The sequence below is a fragment of the Molossus molossus genome, unplaced genomic scaffold, assembly GCF_014108415.1.
Source record: "Molossus molossus isolate mMolMol1 unplaced genomic scaffold, mMolMol1.p scaffold_m16_p_24, whole genome shotgun sequence".
Taxonomy (NCBI): Eukaryota; Metazoa; Chordata; class Mammalia; order Chiroptera; family Molossidae; genus Molossus; species Molossus molossus.
The window spans coordinates 12,170,067-12,183,433 of NW_023425360.1; the positions used below are offsets into that span (position 1 = coordinate 12,170,067).

At 54.9% G+C, this 13,367-nt stretch overlaps 1 protein-coding gene across 2 annotated transcripts in view; it reads right to left on the reverse strand.

Moving 5' to 3' along the window:
- PCSK6 (proprotein convertase subtilisin/kexin type 6) overlaps window positions 1-13,367 on the reverse strand; it is a 120,438-nt gene that overhangs the window by 11,316 nt on the left and 95,755 nt on the right. The window contains exons 14-16 of one of the 2 annotated variants that reach the window (XM_036277841.1): window positions 3,792-3,971; window positions 3,599-3,637; window positions 516-618 (exon numbers count right to left, since the gene is read on the reverse strand). In XM_036277841.1, coding sequence (XP_036133734.1) covers window positions 516-618; window positions 3,599-3,637; window positions 3,792-3,971 — 322 coding nt within the window. The remainder of the gene's footprint in view (window positions 1-515; window positions 619-3,598; window positions 3,638-3,791; window positions 3,972-13,367) is intronic. The other variant, XM_036277842.1, reaches the window with a different exon arrangement.

Sequence of the window (13,367 nt, forward strand, 5' to 3'; positions counted from 1 at the left end):
GTCACAGCCCTGCTGGGCACTCAGGGATGGGAGCCCCCTGTGCCGCCCCAACCTTGCTGGGCAATAAGGGATGGGAGGCCTCTGTGCCACCCCAACCTTGCTGGGCACTCAGGGATGGGAGCCCCCCTGCCTGGATGGGAGCCCCTCCTGCCCAGCCCACGATGCTGACTCCTGAACAGCACTGGCCTCTGAAACGTCTCTCATCCACAGCCCCTGTGGTCAGCCTCGGGCTGCTCGATGCCCCCGTTTTAGGGAGCGGAAGGGACTAGTGTACAAGCACAGACACCGGTGCCACAGCTGCCGGTTTCTCTGTCAGGGACACACATTACCTGTGTGACGAGACCCCCCAAACTACTCCAACGTATGAAATCCCAAAGCGGGGAACCTCGGTGGGACTGCCGTTCTGGGCACCCCGAGTTCTTCAGCAGCGCCAGGTGTGGGTGCTCAGGGCAGCCCCGCACAGGCCCCTCGGCGCGCTGCGGGCTCCCAACGTGCGCGCGGAGCCCAGCCGGTACCTGCTGGTCTTGGCGCTGCCCAGGCTGAAGTGGACGCAGTTCAAGCACTGGTCTGCGCTGGGGCCGTCGCAGCCCTTGTCCCCACACTCCGGATGGCACACACCTCGAAAGAACAAGCATTTCCTTTCACCCACCGAGAAACCCTCAGCCAAACCCAGTCCCCCAGGACCCTGAGTGGGGGTCAGGAGCAGCTCCCCGGGACAGCGGTGGGCCTGCGGGTCTGGACAGCCAGACCACAGACCCGGGCATCCAGCCCTACGGGATTCTGGACACAGGGAGCAGGTCCCTGGTTAGTGTCCCCGTGTCAGGGGTTCGATACTAGCCCGGGACAGCCTCAGACCGACAGCACCCAGCAGGGGGTGGGGACCCAGATCCAAGAGAGACTAAGGGAGAGGCCGGGACGGGGGAGGCAGGGACCAGCCAGCAATTCTGGTCTCCATCCTGAAGGACCGAGCAAGGTAATCTGGGGAGGGAGGGCATCCGGGCAGCGGATACAGTGATGATCGCCCGGGAAATAAGCGGGAAGATGGGTAGGAGCAGGACGGATTTCCACGTGGTCAGGACCACGGGTGGGCCTGGGGGTGGGGTGGCCTCACACAGGGCCCATCACTCCTCCTCCTGTGGGCTCCCCCACTCTGTCCCTCAGCGGGGGGCCACTGGTCTCTCCTCAAGTGCCCTCGACCCCCTCAATTTAACTCCTGGGGGTCTTGTTGCAAAGGCGCCGGGGAGATGCTGAACGGGCACCAGCCTCGTCTTCCGGGTGCCCGCCCCTGGGTGGACCAGCGGGAGAGCCATTCAGAGCCCTGGGTCAGCGGATCAAGGAAGGTGCCCCTGACCTGCATCCCAGCCCCCTCCCTACCCTCCTCCTCTAGGAAGTGGCTCAGGAGAGCCCACCTCGCAGGGAGCGGCCCCGGGGACCATTACAAAGGCTTTGAGTCTGGAGAAAGAAAGACCAACCCTTCTACAAGCTTCTGGCTATTGGAGAGCGGGAGCGAGTTCAGGGGCAGAGAGGAGGTGATCTGCTGGCGGCCAGCATTTCCCAGGGACGCAGGCGAAGACAAAAGTCCCGTTCTCTGCCGCCCACAATGGGGCTTTGCTGAGGGGCACAAAGACCCCTTCATCCCTCTTGAAAGGGCCTCGAGACCTTCCCAGTGTTTGGCCGGTTTATTTTGCTTCCCTCCCCGAAGGTTTGATGGTGTTGACATTTCCAGCATTCTCATCGTGGGTCCCGCCGTGAACCCCTTCCTAAGTGCGGCTGGTCCCTGGGGGTGCGCCGGGCCGCGTCCCGGCCTGGAGCCACCTAGCAGGGGACTGGCCACATCCCAAGCTCGGAGCACAGCGAGGGCCACCCCCCCCCCCCGAACTCCGGACTGTGGGCTGTTGGGGGTCATTTGATTTAATTCTGGTCCACGTCAGCCCAGCTGCTTCGTGGGGAGACCCTTGGGGATCAAGCTTCCTCGCACCATCTCGCTGAAAACACCCTGAACTTGGCTCCCGGGCTCCAGCCCTCCCAGCCTTGCAAAGCGCCCCCTCCTGCAGGGACTTCTCCTGAGCCCAGGGGCCCCCCAAGTCAGCCTCCCTGAGGAAGGTAACAGTGTCCTCAACCGCGAGGAGATCTGGGGCCAGATCTGGCTCAGAAGGAAGTGCCTCGTGGGCAGGATTTGTTCTAGAACATTCTCTGCTACGTTCCCAGCACCCGGATGGCCGCTGGTCACGGGAGGTGCCCAGTGAATCTCTGCAGAGCAGTCAGGGCAAAAGGGGAGTGGCGGGAAACTGGGAAGGGCAGGTGTCCTCTCCATCCACACACTGAATGTTCTAGAACGTCCCAGGTCAGGATGGCTGGGAAGGGCCTAGGGCTGGGCTTCCAGCTGCTGCCTCACCCCCTCACCTCTGTGCTGCGCTCTGCAAACAGCTTTAATAACCATCGTCCCACTGCAAAGTGCCCCTGACCTTCCCCTATCTTCCTGGGCTTGTCTGAGGCCGAGATGGTCCCGCAAGGGGGGCCCGAGACGCCCCATCCCACGTGCCTCCTGACTGTGCCCTGATCTCTGTGGCTGCTTGCCCCCCTCCTGTCTCCTCCCCTCCTCTCTGCCCTTCCTTCCTCCTCGGAGCCCTCTCCCCCTTTGCCCTCCACCCTCTGGCTCTCCCAGGTGGCACTGGCCCTGGTGGCCACCTGCCCCGAGCACACGGGGCACTTCCCTGAGCACCAGGGACAGGCCACCACCCCACAGAGCCCCTCGGTCCTTCAAGCCACACTCGGGGAGACTGAGGGACGGGCTGCAGGCCAGTCTTCTTGTGAGGCTCCAGGACAGGGAAGTGAGTGTCAGTAGCAGATTTTAAGGAAAAGAAGCAGTCACGTATGAATAAGGACTGAATCTTGCCACACTTTCCGAGTCCCAGGGGGAAACAGCAGAGTAGCCCATACATAATCCACCGGTCCGTTTTCCAGGAGAGGGAGAAGGAACTTGAAATGGAATCGCCCACGATTCAGGCTTGAGAGGCATCGGTGGGGTGCCTTTTCTCGTTACCTTCTCCCCGCCAGAGGCTACGAGACGGCCCAAAGCATCACCTGCCCGGCCCCGTCACGGTCACGCAGCTGGAAGAGTTCGCTAAGGACACCGCCCGACCAGAAACACGCCTTTTCTCACAGATCACGGTGGGAGGGTTCGGCAGGGAAGGAACATGCTGACCCAGAGCGGAGGCCCCGCGCCGGGGTCCCCTGGTAAGGACCGGTACCCCTGGACAGCAGTTCCTGCAAGGCAGTGCCTCTGCATCCCGTGAGATTCTGCGGCTGTTTCATGTGGCATCAGCATCTACTGACATCAAGTCCCGAGACCCAATCCTGGTCTTTGCGGCAGCCCTGGAGGCCGCTCAGACCTCCGGCTGGTCCCTTCCCTGGCTGTGTGCACCCAGCCGCCCTGACTCCACGGACGGGAAGTGGATGCGGGAGGGTCTGGCCGTGCGTCGGGAGCCCAGAGGAGTCTCACGGACCAGGGGGCAGGCCCCAGTTCTGGGTGGGCACACAGAACCTCGGTGTCCCGGCTGGGAGGTTGGAGATACTTACTAGTTTGCAGCATACTTACTGGTCTGTAAAGTATTGGGAGAACCGTGGGCGGAGGATGCTGTGTGAGTGCAAATTGGCATCATTACTAGGGTTTCAGGACATGGAGGAGACGCACCAGCCTAACCCCACCTTCAGCGGGAACAGCCCTGTGTCCTGAGAGCGGAGAGGAGACCCCCAGAGCTGGCCGTGTCCTCCGGGTGCAGGCTCATTACCTGTGTAGTCCTCTTCGTCCTCGGGAACCTCAGCGGGGGACAGCAACACGGCAGCCTTGGGGGGCTCCAGCCCCGGGGTGGGCAGCTCCAGCATGCGCGAGCGGGACTGATGGGAGCTGAAGGTGTTGTAGGGGTGCCCCGCCGTGCCATACAGGACAAGGCTCCATTCCTTCAGCTTCCCTGCAAGGCACCAACCCAGAGTCAAGAAACCTCCCTGGGGAAGCTCCTGGCCCCTCGGCCTGGCCAAAGGCCTCCGTCACCCACAGCAGTGCCAGGTGCCGCCTGGCTCAGTCCCCCAAACCCCGTCTCTCTCTTTTTTTTTTTGCATTTATCTTCAGATAGGGAGAGAGAAAGGGAGGGAGGGAGGGAGAGAGAAATATCGATGTGAGAGAGACACATCGAGTGGTTGCCACCCACACGACCCCAACCAGGGCCGGGGACAAACTGCAACCGAGGTATGTGCCCGTAGCGGGAACCGAACCCAGGACTCTCCAGTCCGTGGGCCCACGCTCTAACCACTGAGCCAAACTAGCCAGGGCCAAACCCCGTCTCTTGCTATCAGAATGCTGCATTCGGGAGAGGGGGTCCACCTCCATGCTCTGCAGGCTGCACTTTTTAAAAAAAAATTTTTTTTCTTTACTGATTTTAGAGAGAGAGGAAGGGAGAGAGATAGAAGCATTGATGAGAGACAACATTGACTGGCCGCCTCCTGCATGCCCCCCACTGGGGATCGGGCCCACAACCTGGGCATGTGCCCTGACCGGGAATCAAACCGGCGACCGCTTGGTGCAGGGTTGACACTCAACCACTGAGCCACACCGGCCGGGCTGCAGGCTGCACTTTTTTTTTTTTTTATCCTCACCTGAGGACATTTTTTGTTCAGATAGAGAGGGAGGGAGAGAGAGGAAGAGAGAGAGAGAGAAACATCGACATGAAGGGACACATCGAGTGGCTGCCACCCGCACGACCAACCAGGGCCAGGGACAAACTGCAACCGAGGTACGTACCCTTAGCGGGAACCGAACCCGGGTCTCTCCGGACCGCAGGCCGACGCTCTAACCGCTGAGCCAAACCGGCCAGGGCGCAGGCTGCACTTTTATTGTCGCTGCTCCATCTCCTTCCACACCTCACTCCGCATGGCAGCCCTTCCGTCCTCGGTCTATATCCTACTTTTGCAATGCGGGCAACCCTGCTGTGTGACTAGTTCATGCTCCAGTTGCAGGGACCTCTCGAACTCTCTGGATCTTAGCACAGGGGGCTCCTGGGAGCTGTGGTCCCTCCTGGCCTGGCAGGGCCTGGACGACGGAGGCCAGGAGGCAGCTCCCAGGCTGCTCGAAACCGTGTTGGATGATGACCCTCACACAGCGCGGCCCACGACAGCCTTGCTGCTTTTCTTTTAAAAACGTGTTTTTATTGGTTTTTCAGAGAGAGGAAAGGAGAGAGAGAGAGAGAAACATTGATCAGCTGCCTCCCGCACGCCCCCTACTGGGGATCGAGCTCACAACCTGAGCATGTGCCCTGACCGGGAATCAAACCGGGACCTCTCAGTCCACGGGACAGTGCTCAGTCCACTGAGCCACACCGCCAGGCAGCAACCCATCCCCAAACCATCACCCCAGCCCCAAACGCCTACAACCCCCAAGCCCGGCGTCTCCTAGCCGGGCCAGCACTGGGCGATGTAGGTCCTCGAATTTGAGGACACGCTCCTGAGCTAGCGATTTTGGAGGCTCGGCCTTCTAAAGGGCTCTGTTACACACTCTGGCCAGTTCCCTAAAACACTCCTAACACAGGCTGCACCGTTAACGACGGCAAGGAGCGGTTCTCACGGGCACAGGTGCAGAAACGTGGTTGGTCCCTGTATGACGCGTCACCGTCCTCCATCCCTGGGGATCGAATAAAGCTGCCTTTCAAAGCCCCACGGAATCTGAGCATTTTAACTACTGACAGGCTGCAATTAAGGCGGGAACATAATGGCTACATGACAAAGACCAAGGGCTCTGCGAGCTATAATTTGAGTAGAGATCTATTTCAGACATATACGATGCCCTGAAAATCCCGCCAAAGGCCTGGTCGCTAAAATTAGATCCTTATTTTCGGATGTAGTTCTGGTAAGGCACACAGAGGGGCTGCTCCCGTGTGGAGGGAGAGAGGGCAGGAGGAACTCCGAGAAACTGAAATCGTAGATCCTAAGAGTTCTCAGCACAAGGAAAATAAACCAACACACTTTTTCCCCCCTTTTTTGTGTATGTCTATCTGAGATGATGGATGTAACTAAACTTACCGTGGTGATCCTGTTACAGTATACAGAAGTCAAGTCCTCATGCGGTACACCCTAGAAGTATTCAGTGCCCTGTGTTGATTATATCTCAGTAAAACCAGGGAAAAATGAATTCCAAGAAACCAGGAGGAGGAGGCTGGAGGGGAGGCGGGGGTGCAGGAGTGGAAGAGAGACTTCATTTTTCTTAAAAAAGCAAAACAAAACACCCACAGCATGTATTGCCTTTCACAGACATACATTAAAATAAAATAAAATAAAATAAAATAAAATAAAATAAGAGTTTAATTTTAAGAAGTTATGGCCCTGGCCAGATAGCTTGGTTGGTTAGAGCACTGTGGGTTCAATACCCGGTGGAGCACGTGCAGGAGGCAACCGTCCGATGTTTCTCTGTCACATCAATGTTTCTCTTTCTTCCCCTTCCTCTCTCTCTCTCTCTCTCTCTCTCTCTCTCTCTCTCTTTTAATCCTCACTGGAGGATATTTTTCTATTTATCTTCAGATAGAGTGGGAGGGAGAGAGAGGAAGAGAAAGGGAGAGAGAAACATCAACGTGAGAGGGACACATTGACTGGTTGCCTCCCGCAGAACCCCAACCAGGGTCAGGGATGAACTGCAACCGAGGCACGTGCCCTTCGCGGGAACTGAACCCGGGTCTCTCTGCTCTGTGGGCCAACACTCTAACCACTGAGCAAACCGGCCAGGGCTAAGATGATCTTTTAAAAAACAAAAGTCAGCCCGGCCGGTGTGGCTCAGTGGTTGAGCGTCAACCAAGAGGTCGCTGGTTCAATTCCTGGTCAGGGCACATGCCCAGGTTGTGGGCCCGATCCCCAGTGGGGGGTTCGCAGGAGGCGGCCAATCGATGTTCTCTCTCATCGATGTTTCTACCTCTCTCTCCCTCTCCCTCCCCCTCTCTCTAACATCAATAAAGAAAAATAAAATAAAAAACAAAAGTCGAAAGCAGACCAAATTAATCTCCACATGAAGGGTGCTCACACCTGTGCTACATGGAGTTTATTAGCTTGCAATGAGACCTCAGGGCAAAAACAGAGAGGGCCACTTTCAAAAGGAAAACCAGCTTATACACAAAGCCTTGGAAACATGCCACCCTCTTTCTTACGATCACAACACAAACGAAGCCAAAATACTATTTTTCTCCTCCAGGACTGGTCAATGAATATGCCGACTGGCGCCTGGGGAGACTGTGAACCGATTCGACTATTTTGAAAAGCAAATTGGTAATATGTATCAAAAGCAGATATATCTGTGGTTTCCACTTCTTATCTGTCCCAGTAATTTGACTTCTGGTAAATGATCCCAAAGAAATCATTTTAAATTTAGGAGAAAGCTCTCTGCATTAAAGCTGTCTATTTATAATGGCGAAAACCCAAAAAGCAATCTACATGTCCAAGGATAGAGGGATACTTAAATAAATTATGGTATTTTCTCCTTGACAACACAGTATAAAAAACATACAAAACGCTGCTTACAGAGGATTGACAAGGACATTAAAAACTGCTTGATATGCAAGTAACAGAAAAAAGCACAAAGTGATGTCTGAAGCATGGTCAGAGCTCTGTAAAATGTCAAGAAAAAAGACCCCATGGAAATATAGACATGTTTTCTTATCATGATGTGTTTCTTTCTTTCTTATTATTGATTTTGAGAGAGAGAGGAAGGGGGAGGGAGAGAGAGAAAGAGAAACATCAACGTGAGAGCGAAATGTTGATCAACTGCCTCCTGCACGGGCCCCTACTGGGGGTCGAACCCACAACCTGGGCATGTGCCCTGACTGGGAGTCGAACTGATCACCTTTTGGAGCATGGGACCACGTCCAACCGAGCTACACTGGCCAGGGCTGATCATGACGTGTTTCTGAAAGTAATAAAGTCAACCTGAGGAGGGGTTTCCAGAAAGTTCTTCCTCTTCCCATAACCTTTATTTTTAATTTAAAAAAAAAATGTTTTTACTGATTTTTTTTTTTTTTTTTTTGAGAGAGAGAGGAAGGGAGAGAGAGGTCGAAACATCGATGTGTCTCCATCATAGGCCACCTCCTGCACGCCCCCCCCTGGGGATTAAGCCAGTAACCCGGGCATGTGCCCCGATGGGGAATTGAACCGGGACCTCTCAGTCCCTGGGCCGACGCTCTACCACTGAGCCACACCGGCCAGGGCCTTTTATTTTTAATTTTCATCGACATTTGCAACTTTTCCCGGGAAATGAAGATTAGCCCGGAACGCATCCATTCAACCTAAGTCAGTAAGACCCACAGCCCGACGGGAACAGCCCGGCTCTCGGGAAGAAGGACATGCATGAGAGCCCCGGCGAGGAGTTCAAGACGGCACGGAACTCCTGACGACGAAGAAACAGTCACCAGGAGAGGCTCATTTCTCCCGCTTTGAACGAAGAGTGACTGTGTTACCAAGCATGCACAGCTGAGGGCAGAGTTGACTAAAAATGATGTGGTTCAAGGTTCGCGGGGGCCCTCATCCATTCATTCACTCTCTGTGACTGCTCCCTCCCCGAGCTCAAAGTGTGCAGCCCTGGGAAGGACGGGGGACCTAGGCCTGCCCTCCCCCAGCTCGCTGTGCCCGCCAAAGCCCAACCACACTGCGCAGTCTGAGTGTGAGCCGTGCTCACCCAGTACGACTCCGAGATGACTGAAGCTCATGTTCAATCGGCCACCTGGACACCTGCTCTAGCCCAGGTTCCCTGGAAATAAGGATGTGAGGCAAAGCCCAGGCTGAGGCTTCATGGGGAGGTGCTATCCCAGGGCAACGAACGCGAGGGGGGAGGGGCAGGGAGGGACGAGGGGACAGTCACATATCAAGCTGGCCCCAGCTTCACAAAATAGTAGGGTGGTTGGCCAGGGGACAGCTTCCAAACAGGCCTTGTGGGAGCTGTCTGTCAGAAAGGGTGTGAGCTGCACCCCATTTCTCATTAGGCAGACCTCGGATGTATTTCGGGGTGATGTTACCTGCCCTGCCAGGCAGCTAGACACTGGGAGGCTGGGTACCTAGCACGGCCTGAAGTGGAGAGAAAAGTCCCAGCTTCCCAAGTTCTGCTGGGTTTGCAGCTCCCACCTGTGTGGGAGCAGGTGAGGCCCAAGGGCGGGGGGTGGAGCCCATCCAGGGAGCCACATGTCAAATCCAGTGTAGTATCGGTGCACGTGGTTGGTGGTCGATGGCATCAACTACTGGAACTAATGATAATGCTTGCAAAGCACCCAATTCCCTCAGCTTTTTTTAAGTCCTCCATTCGAGTGGAGCACCTCTGCTAGTGGAGACGCCGGTTAACAGCTTCAGCTGGGACGCAGTTTGGTTTCTAAATGACGTATGCGACGGGTTCCCAGGAGGCTTCCAAGAAATAGCTACTGCGTCCTGGGCCTTGCAGGCTTGACGGTCAGACACTGACCCCGTGGAACCCTTTCAAGATCCTCCTTAAAGATCTGTCCACACAGAACGTCCCCGGGCCACAAAGTAGCCAGTGTTACTCCCATCATTCATGTGACGGAACAGGGACCCCGAGGGGTTCCAGGCCAGAAAGGGGCCCAGGCAGAACTCAGACCGCACCTGCAGGACGCTCTGCACAAGGTCCCAAGCTCCCAACCCTGTGTCCTGACTCCAATGCACGTGGTAACCTGGTCTTCCTCTCCCCACCCACCCTCCCACAGACACGTCCTCTCCCCGGCCAGGCTGACCTGCGTGTGGTTCAGGTGTGACCGTCACTGTTGCTCTGTGTCCCCCAGGGTACTCCACAGGCTGTGGCAGTTGCAGCGAGTTCTGCCCTGATCCCTGGGAACTGGCCCAGCCTTGGCTTTCGGGCTGGTGGGAAGGAGAGAAGGAAGCACAGGATCCTACAGAGCGGGCGGGTGGACTCAGGTGCACTGGGCTGAGCTCCAAAGCAAGCCAAGCCGCGTGGGAACCGAAAGGGCCGTGACCCCAGGTGCACAGCTGTGTGCCCACGGAAGCCACGGAAGCCACAGAAGCCACGGAAGCCAGTGCCTCCGAGTGCCTCCCTCCTCACAGCATCTCAACACCAAGATGTCGGTGAGCGTGTTTATTTGTTTTTTTGGTTTGGAAGAAAATGTTGCTTAAGGAGAAGAAAGGACAGAAATGTGCCTACTGAGGTCAAGACTTGAAAGAGTCTTCCATTTCAACCCCCGACTAGAGGGTGATCTAGCTGGCCCCGAGCGCACCCCAAGATGGGGTGGCTCCCCAAGTCCTGGGCTCTCCTAATTTCCAGTTTAAACTTCCTCAAAGGTTCTGAGGCAGGTCTCTACCAGTTACCTCGGGCTGGACTTTTCCCATGACAGCAAAGAAACCGGTTCCTAATGACACGCGGCGGGCGGGTAAGAAGGGGGTGGGGGAGAAACCTGAGCGCCCGTGACAACCTGCTATGTGCCAGGCTGTGCCACAGATGTTCAGTCCTCAAGGGCTCAGAACACACCTAGGAGGGAGCTGCTACTCACCGGGTCTCCCAGACAGTAACTGGTGCAGTCATCCTGGGAGCCAGGTCTTTCTACCTCCACACTGAGACTCTGCACCAAAACACACGGCCCCGGGTGCGGGGCACCAGGCACGTTCCTCTGTGGGTTCCGCCGTCCCAGCAGCTTCCTCCCTCCCACACTTACCTTGTGTTTCAACTCACACTGCCTTTGATTACTACAAAGATGACATATCTTTTGTTTATTGATTATCTCTCTCTATTTTTTTTTTTATGAATTGCCTTTTCAGGCTTTTTGCCTATTTTTCTAGTGGGGCGGTGCTTGTCATAGTTCTTAGTGATTTGTAAGCACTCTTTACATATTTAGGCAACAACACAGTATAAAGCTCTGTTTGTGATCATCTAACCACAGGGACTGAGAAGGCAGAGGTGCCTAAGAAGGTGTCTGCCTGTGTTTTAGAACATTTTAATTACCGAATAGTGTTTTTAATGTTCCCTCTTGGACAAACGACTTTTTAGCATATTGAGAACTCTATGATAACTGTTTACGGCTTAGTGATATTTAATCCAGAAAAATAGTTTGATTTATTAAATAAGTGTTTAAACCAGTGGCAATTAGACCTGTACTCCTCTGAGTGGGCCCTGGAAAGAAAAAAAGACACTAATGAAGTAAGACATTACCATAGGTACCGGGACCAAACTCTTCTCAGAGATGGGATAGCTATGTTGGGATAAAGGGGAGTTTTTTTTTGGGGGGGGGGGCAGGGCTATTATAAGGTCATACATTGAATGCATGTCCCTTAAAGTATACTCATACTGCCCCAAACAGAGTCTACCTTATGACTGCCACCGCGCCCTGGTGACAAGCCACTAGAAAACGCAATGTGCGGTGAAGCCAGATTTGCGCTCAATTCCATTCCTAGTTGGTCTCTCCAAGGAGCGTGATCCTGGGAGGAGACACACCTTCCCTTGGCCCAGGAAACGAAGAGGAAAAGAGATGACTAATACACTCTTCAGCTTTACAGGCCAAAAAAAAAAAAAGAAGTATCAGAACTAACGACAGAAACCAAGCTCAGTGTGCCAGGGGCGAGAATGATCGGAGCTCACTTATCACTCAGCTGCTTTAATTACTTCATAAACCCAGGTCTTATCTGAGATTTGAAAGTATTTTACTCAGCACACCACTGGAACTGAGTTGGCTCTTTTGGTCAGCCTTAAAATATAGAACATAAAACTCAATAGAATGGCCTAGAGCCACCGAAAGATGGCTTTAAAAAAAAAAAAAAACCGCACACACAACCAAGCAGTTAAGTTGCAGAGATTTGAGGGGGCTGGAAGGCACACCGGACACGCAGCACCTCACCCCGGAGGGCTCAAAGCCTCTGAAGAGGAATCAGGACAGGCCCTCTCTGGGTGCCACATGACCCCTGACATCGAGGGGCCACCCCACCAGTGGGATGAACCACACCTTCAGCCCTGATGACACCGGCAGCACAGCTCCCTGCAGGGCCAAGTTGTACAAACCGTCCTACCTCCGAGGGGCTGAAGGGAAATGCATGCGGCGACACACTGAAGACCGCACCCTGCTCCCCCAAATTCCAGTAGGTCACAGCAGGTCGGAGCCAGAAGCTACCGGAAGATTTTATTCCATTCCTGTCTCATAGCCAAAGACCCTGACTCTAACCAGGCCCAGGGATGGACACCGGCCTGCTCAGGACTTAATTCGGGGCCACCCCTAGACAGTCTCCCTTGTGTCACAACTCACAGAAGGAGAGAAACAAAAAAATTTCCAAATCGCTTTTCTGATCATGATCTAGTAGCCCAAATGTTTTGTTTTGTTTTTCCCTTTATTGATTTTACGGAGAGGGAGAGAGAGATAGAAACATCGATGGGAGAGAGAATCGATCAGCCGCCTCCTGCATGCCCCACACTGGGGATCAGGCCCACAACCTGGGCATGTGCCCTGACTGGGAATCGAACCGGCGACCTCTTGGTGCCTGGGTTGACGCTCAACCACTGAGCCACACCAGCCAGACTAGTACCCAGAATGTTTTAAGAACTCTTACAATTCAATACGAAAAGACAAACAACCCGATTTTAAAAGGGACACAAGACTTGCATAGACATTTCTCTAAAGAAGATGCATGGCCAATGAGCACAAGGGAAGATGCTCGGCGTCATCAGTAACCAGGGAAACGCAAACCAAAACCACAGGGAGAGGCCACCTCCCGCCCCGAAGGATGGCTAGAAAACCAAGCAATGGAACTAGAACGAGCCCCCACGAGGAATGAATCCTCCGCGCTGGTAGGGGTGTGAAGCATCGGGCCACTGGGAACACGGCCTCACAGATCCTCAGAGTTAAACGCAGAATTACCCTGCGGCGCAGGAATCTGTGCACCTGGGAGAGTGGAAAACACACGTCCGCATGGCACACGCACAGGGATGCTCGCAGCAGCACCAGTCTGTGCGCTGAGCAGACGCCACCCCGCTGCCCGTCGGCCGACGGAAGGATGAACGGACGCGGTACGGACGCAGTGGATCGGAGTTGTCACCAGGAAGGAAGGAGAAACGCCACAGGAAGGACGGGCCTTGAATACACTGTGCTGCTCCAAAGGAGCCACGCAAAGGACCACGCGTGGTGTGACTTCACTCACTTAAAATGCCCAGAAGAGGCAAATCCATAGAGACGGAAAGTCGGTTCGGGGTCCCCAGCGGCCGGGAGGGGCTGCAGAAGGGGGGTGATGCTTCGGGGTACAGGGTATCCCTTTGGGAGACAAAAACGTTCTAGAACTGGACAGCGGCGGAGGTAGCACAACACTGGGAATGTTCTACCGCCGCCTTTGAAATGGTGAAAACA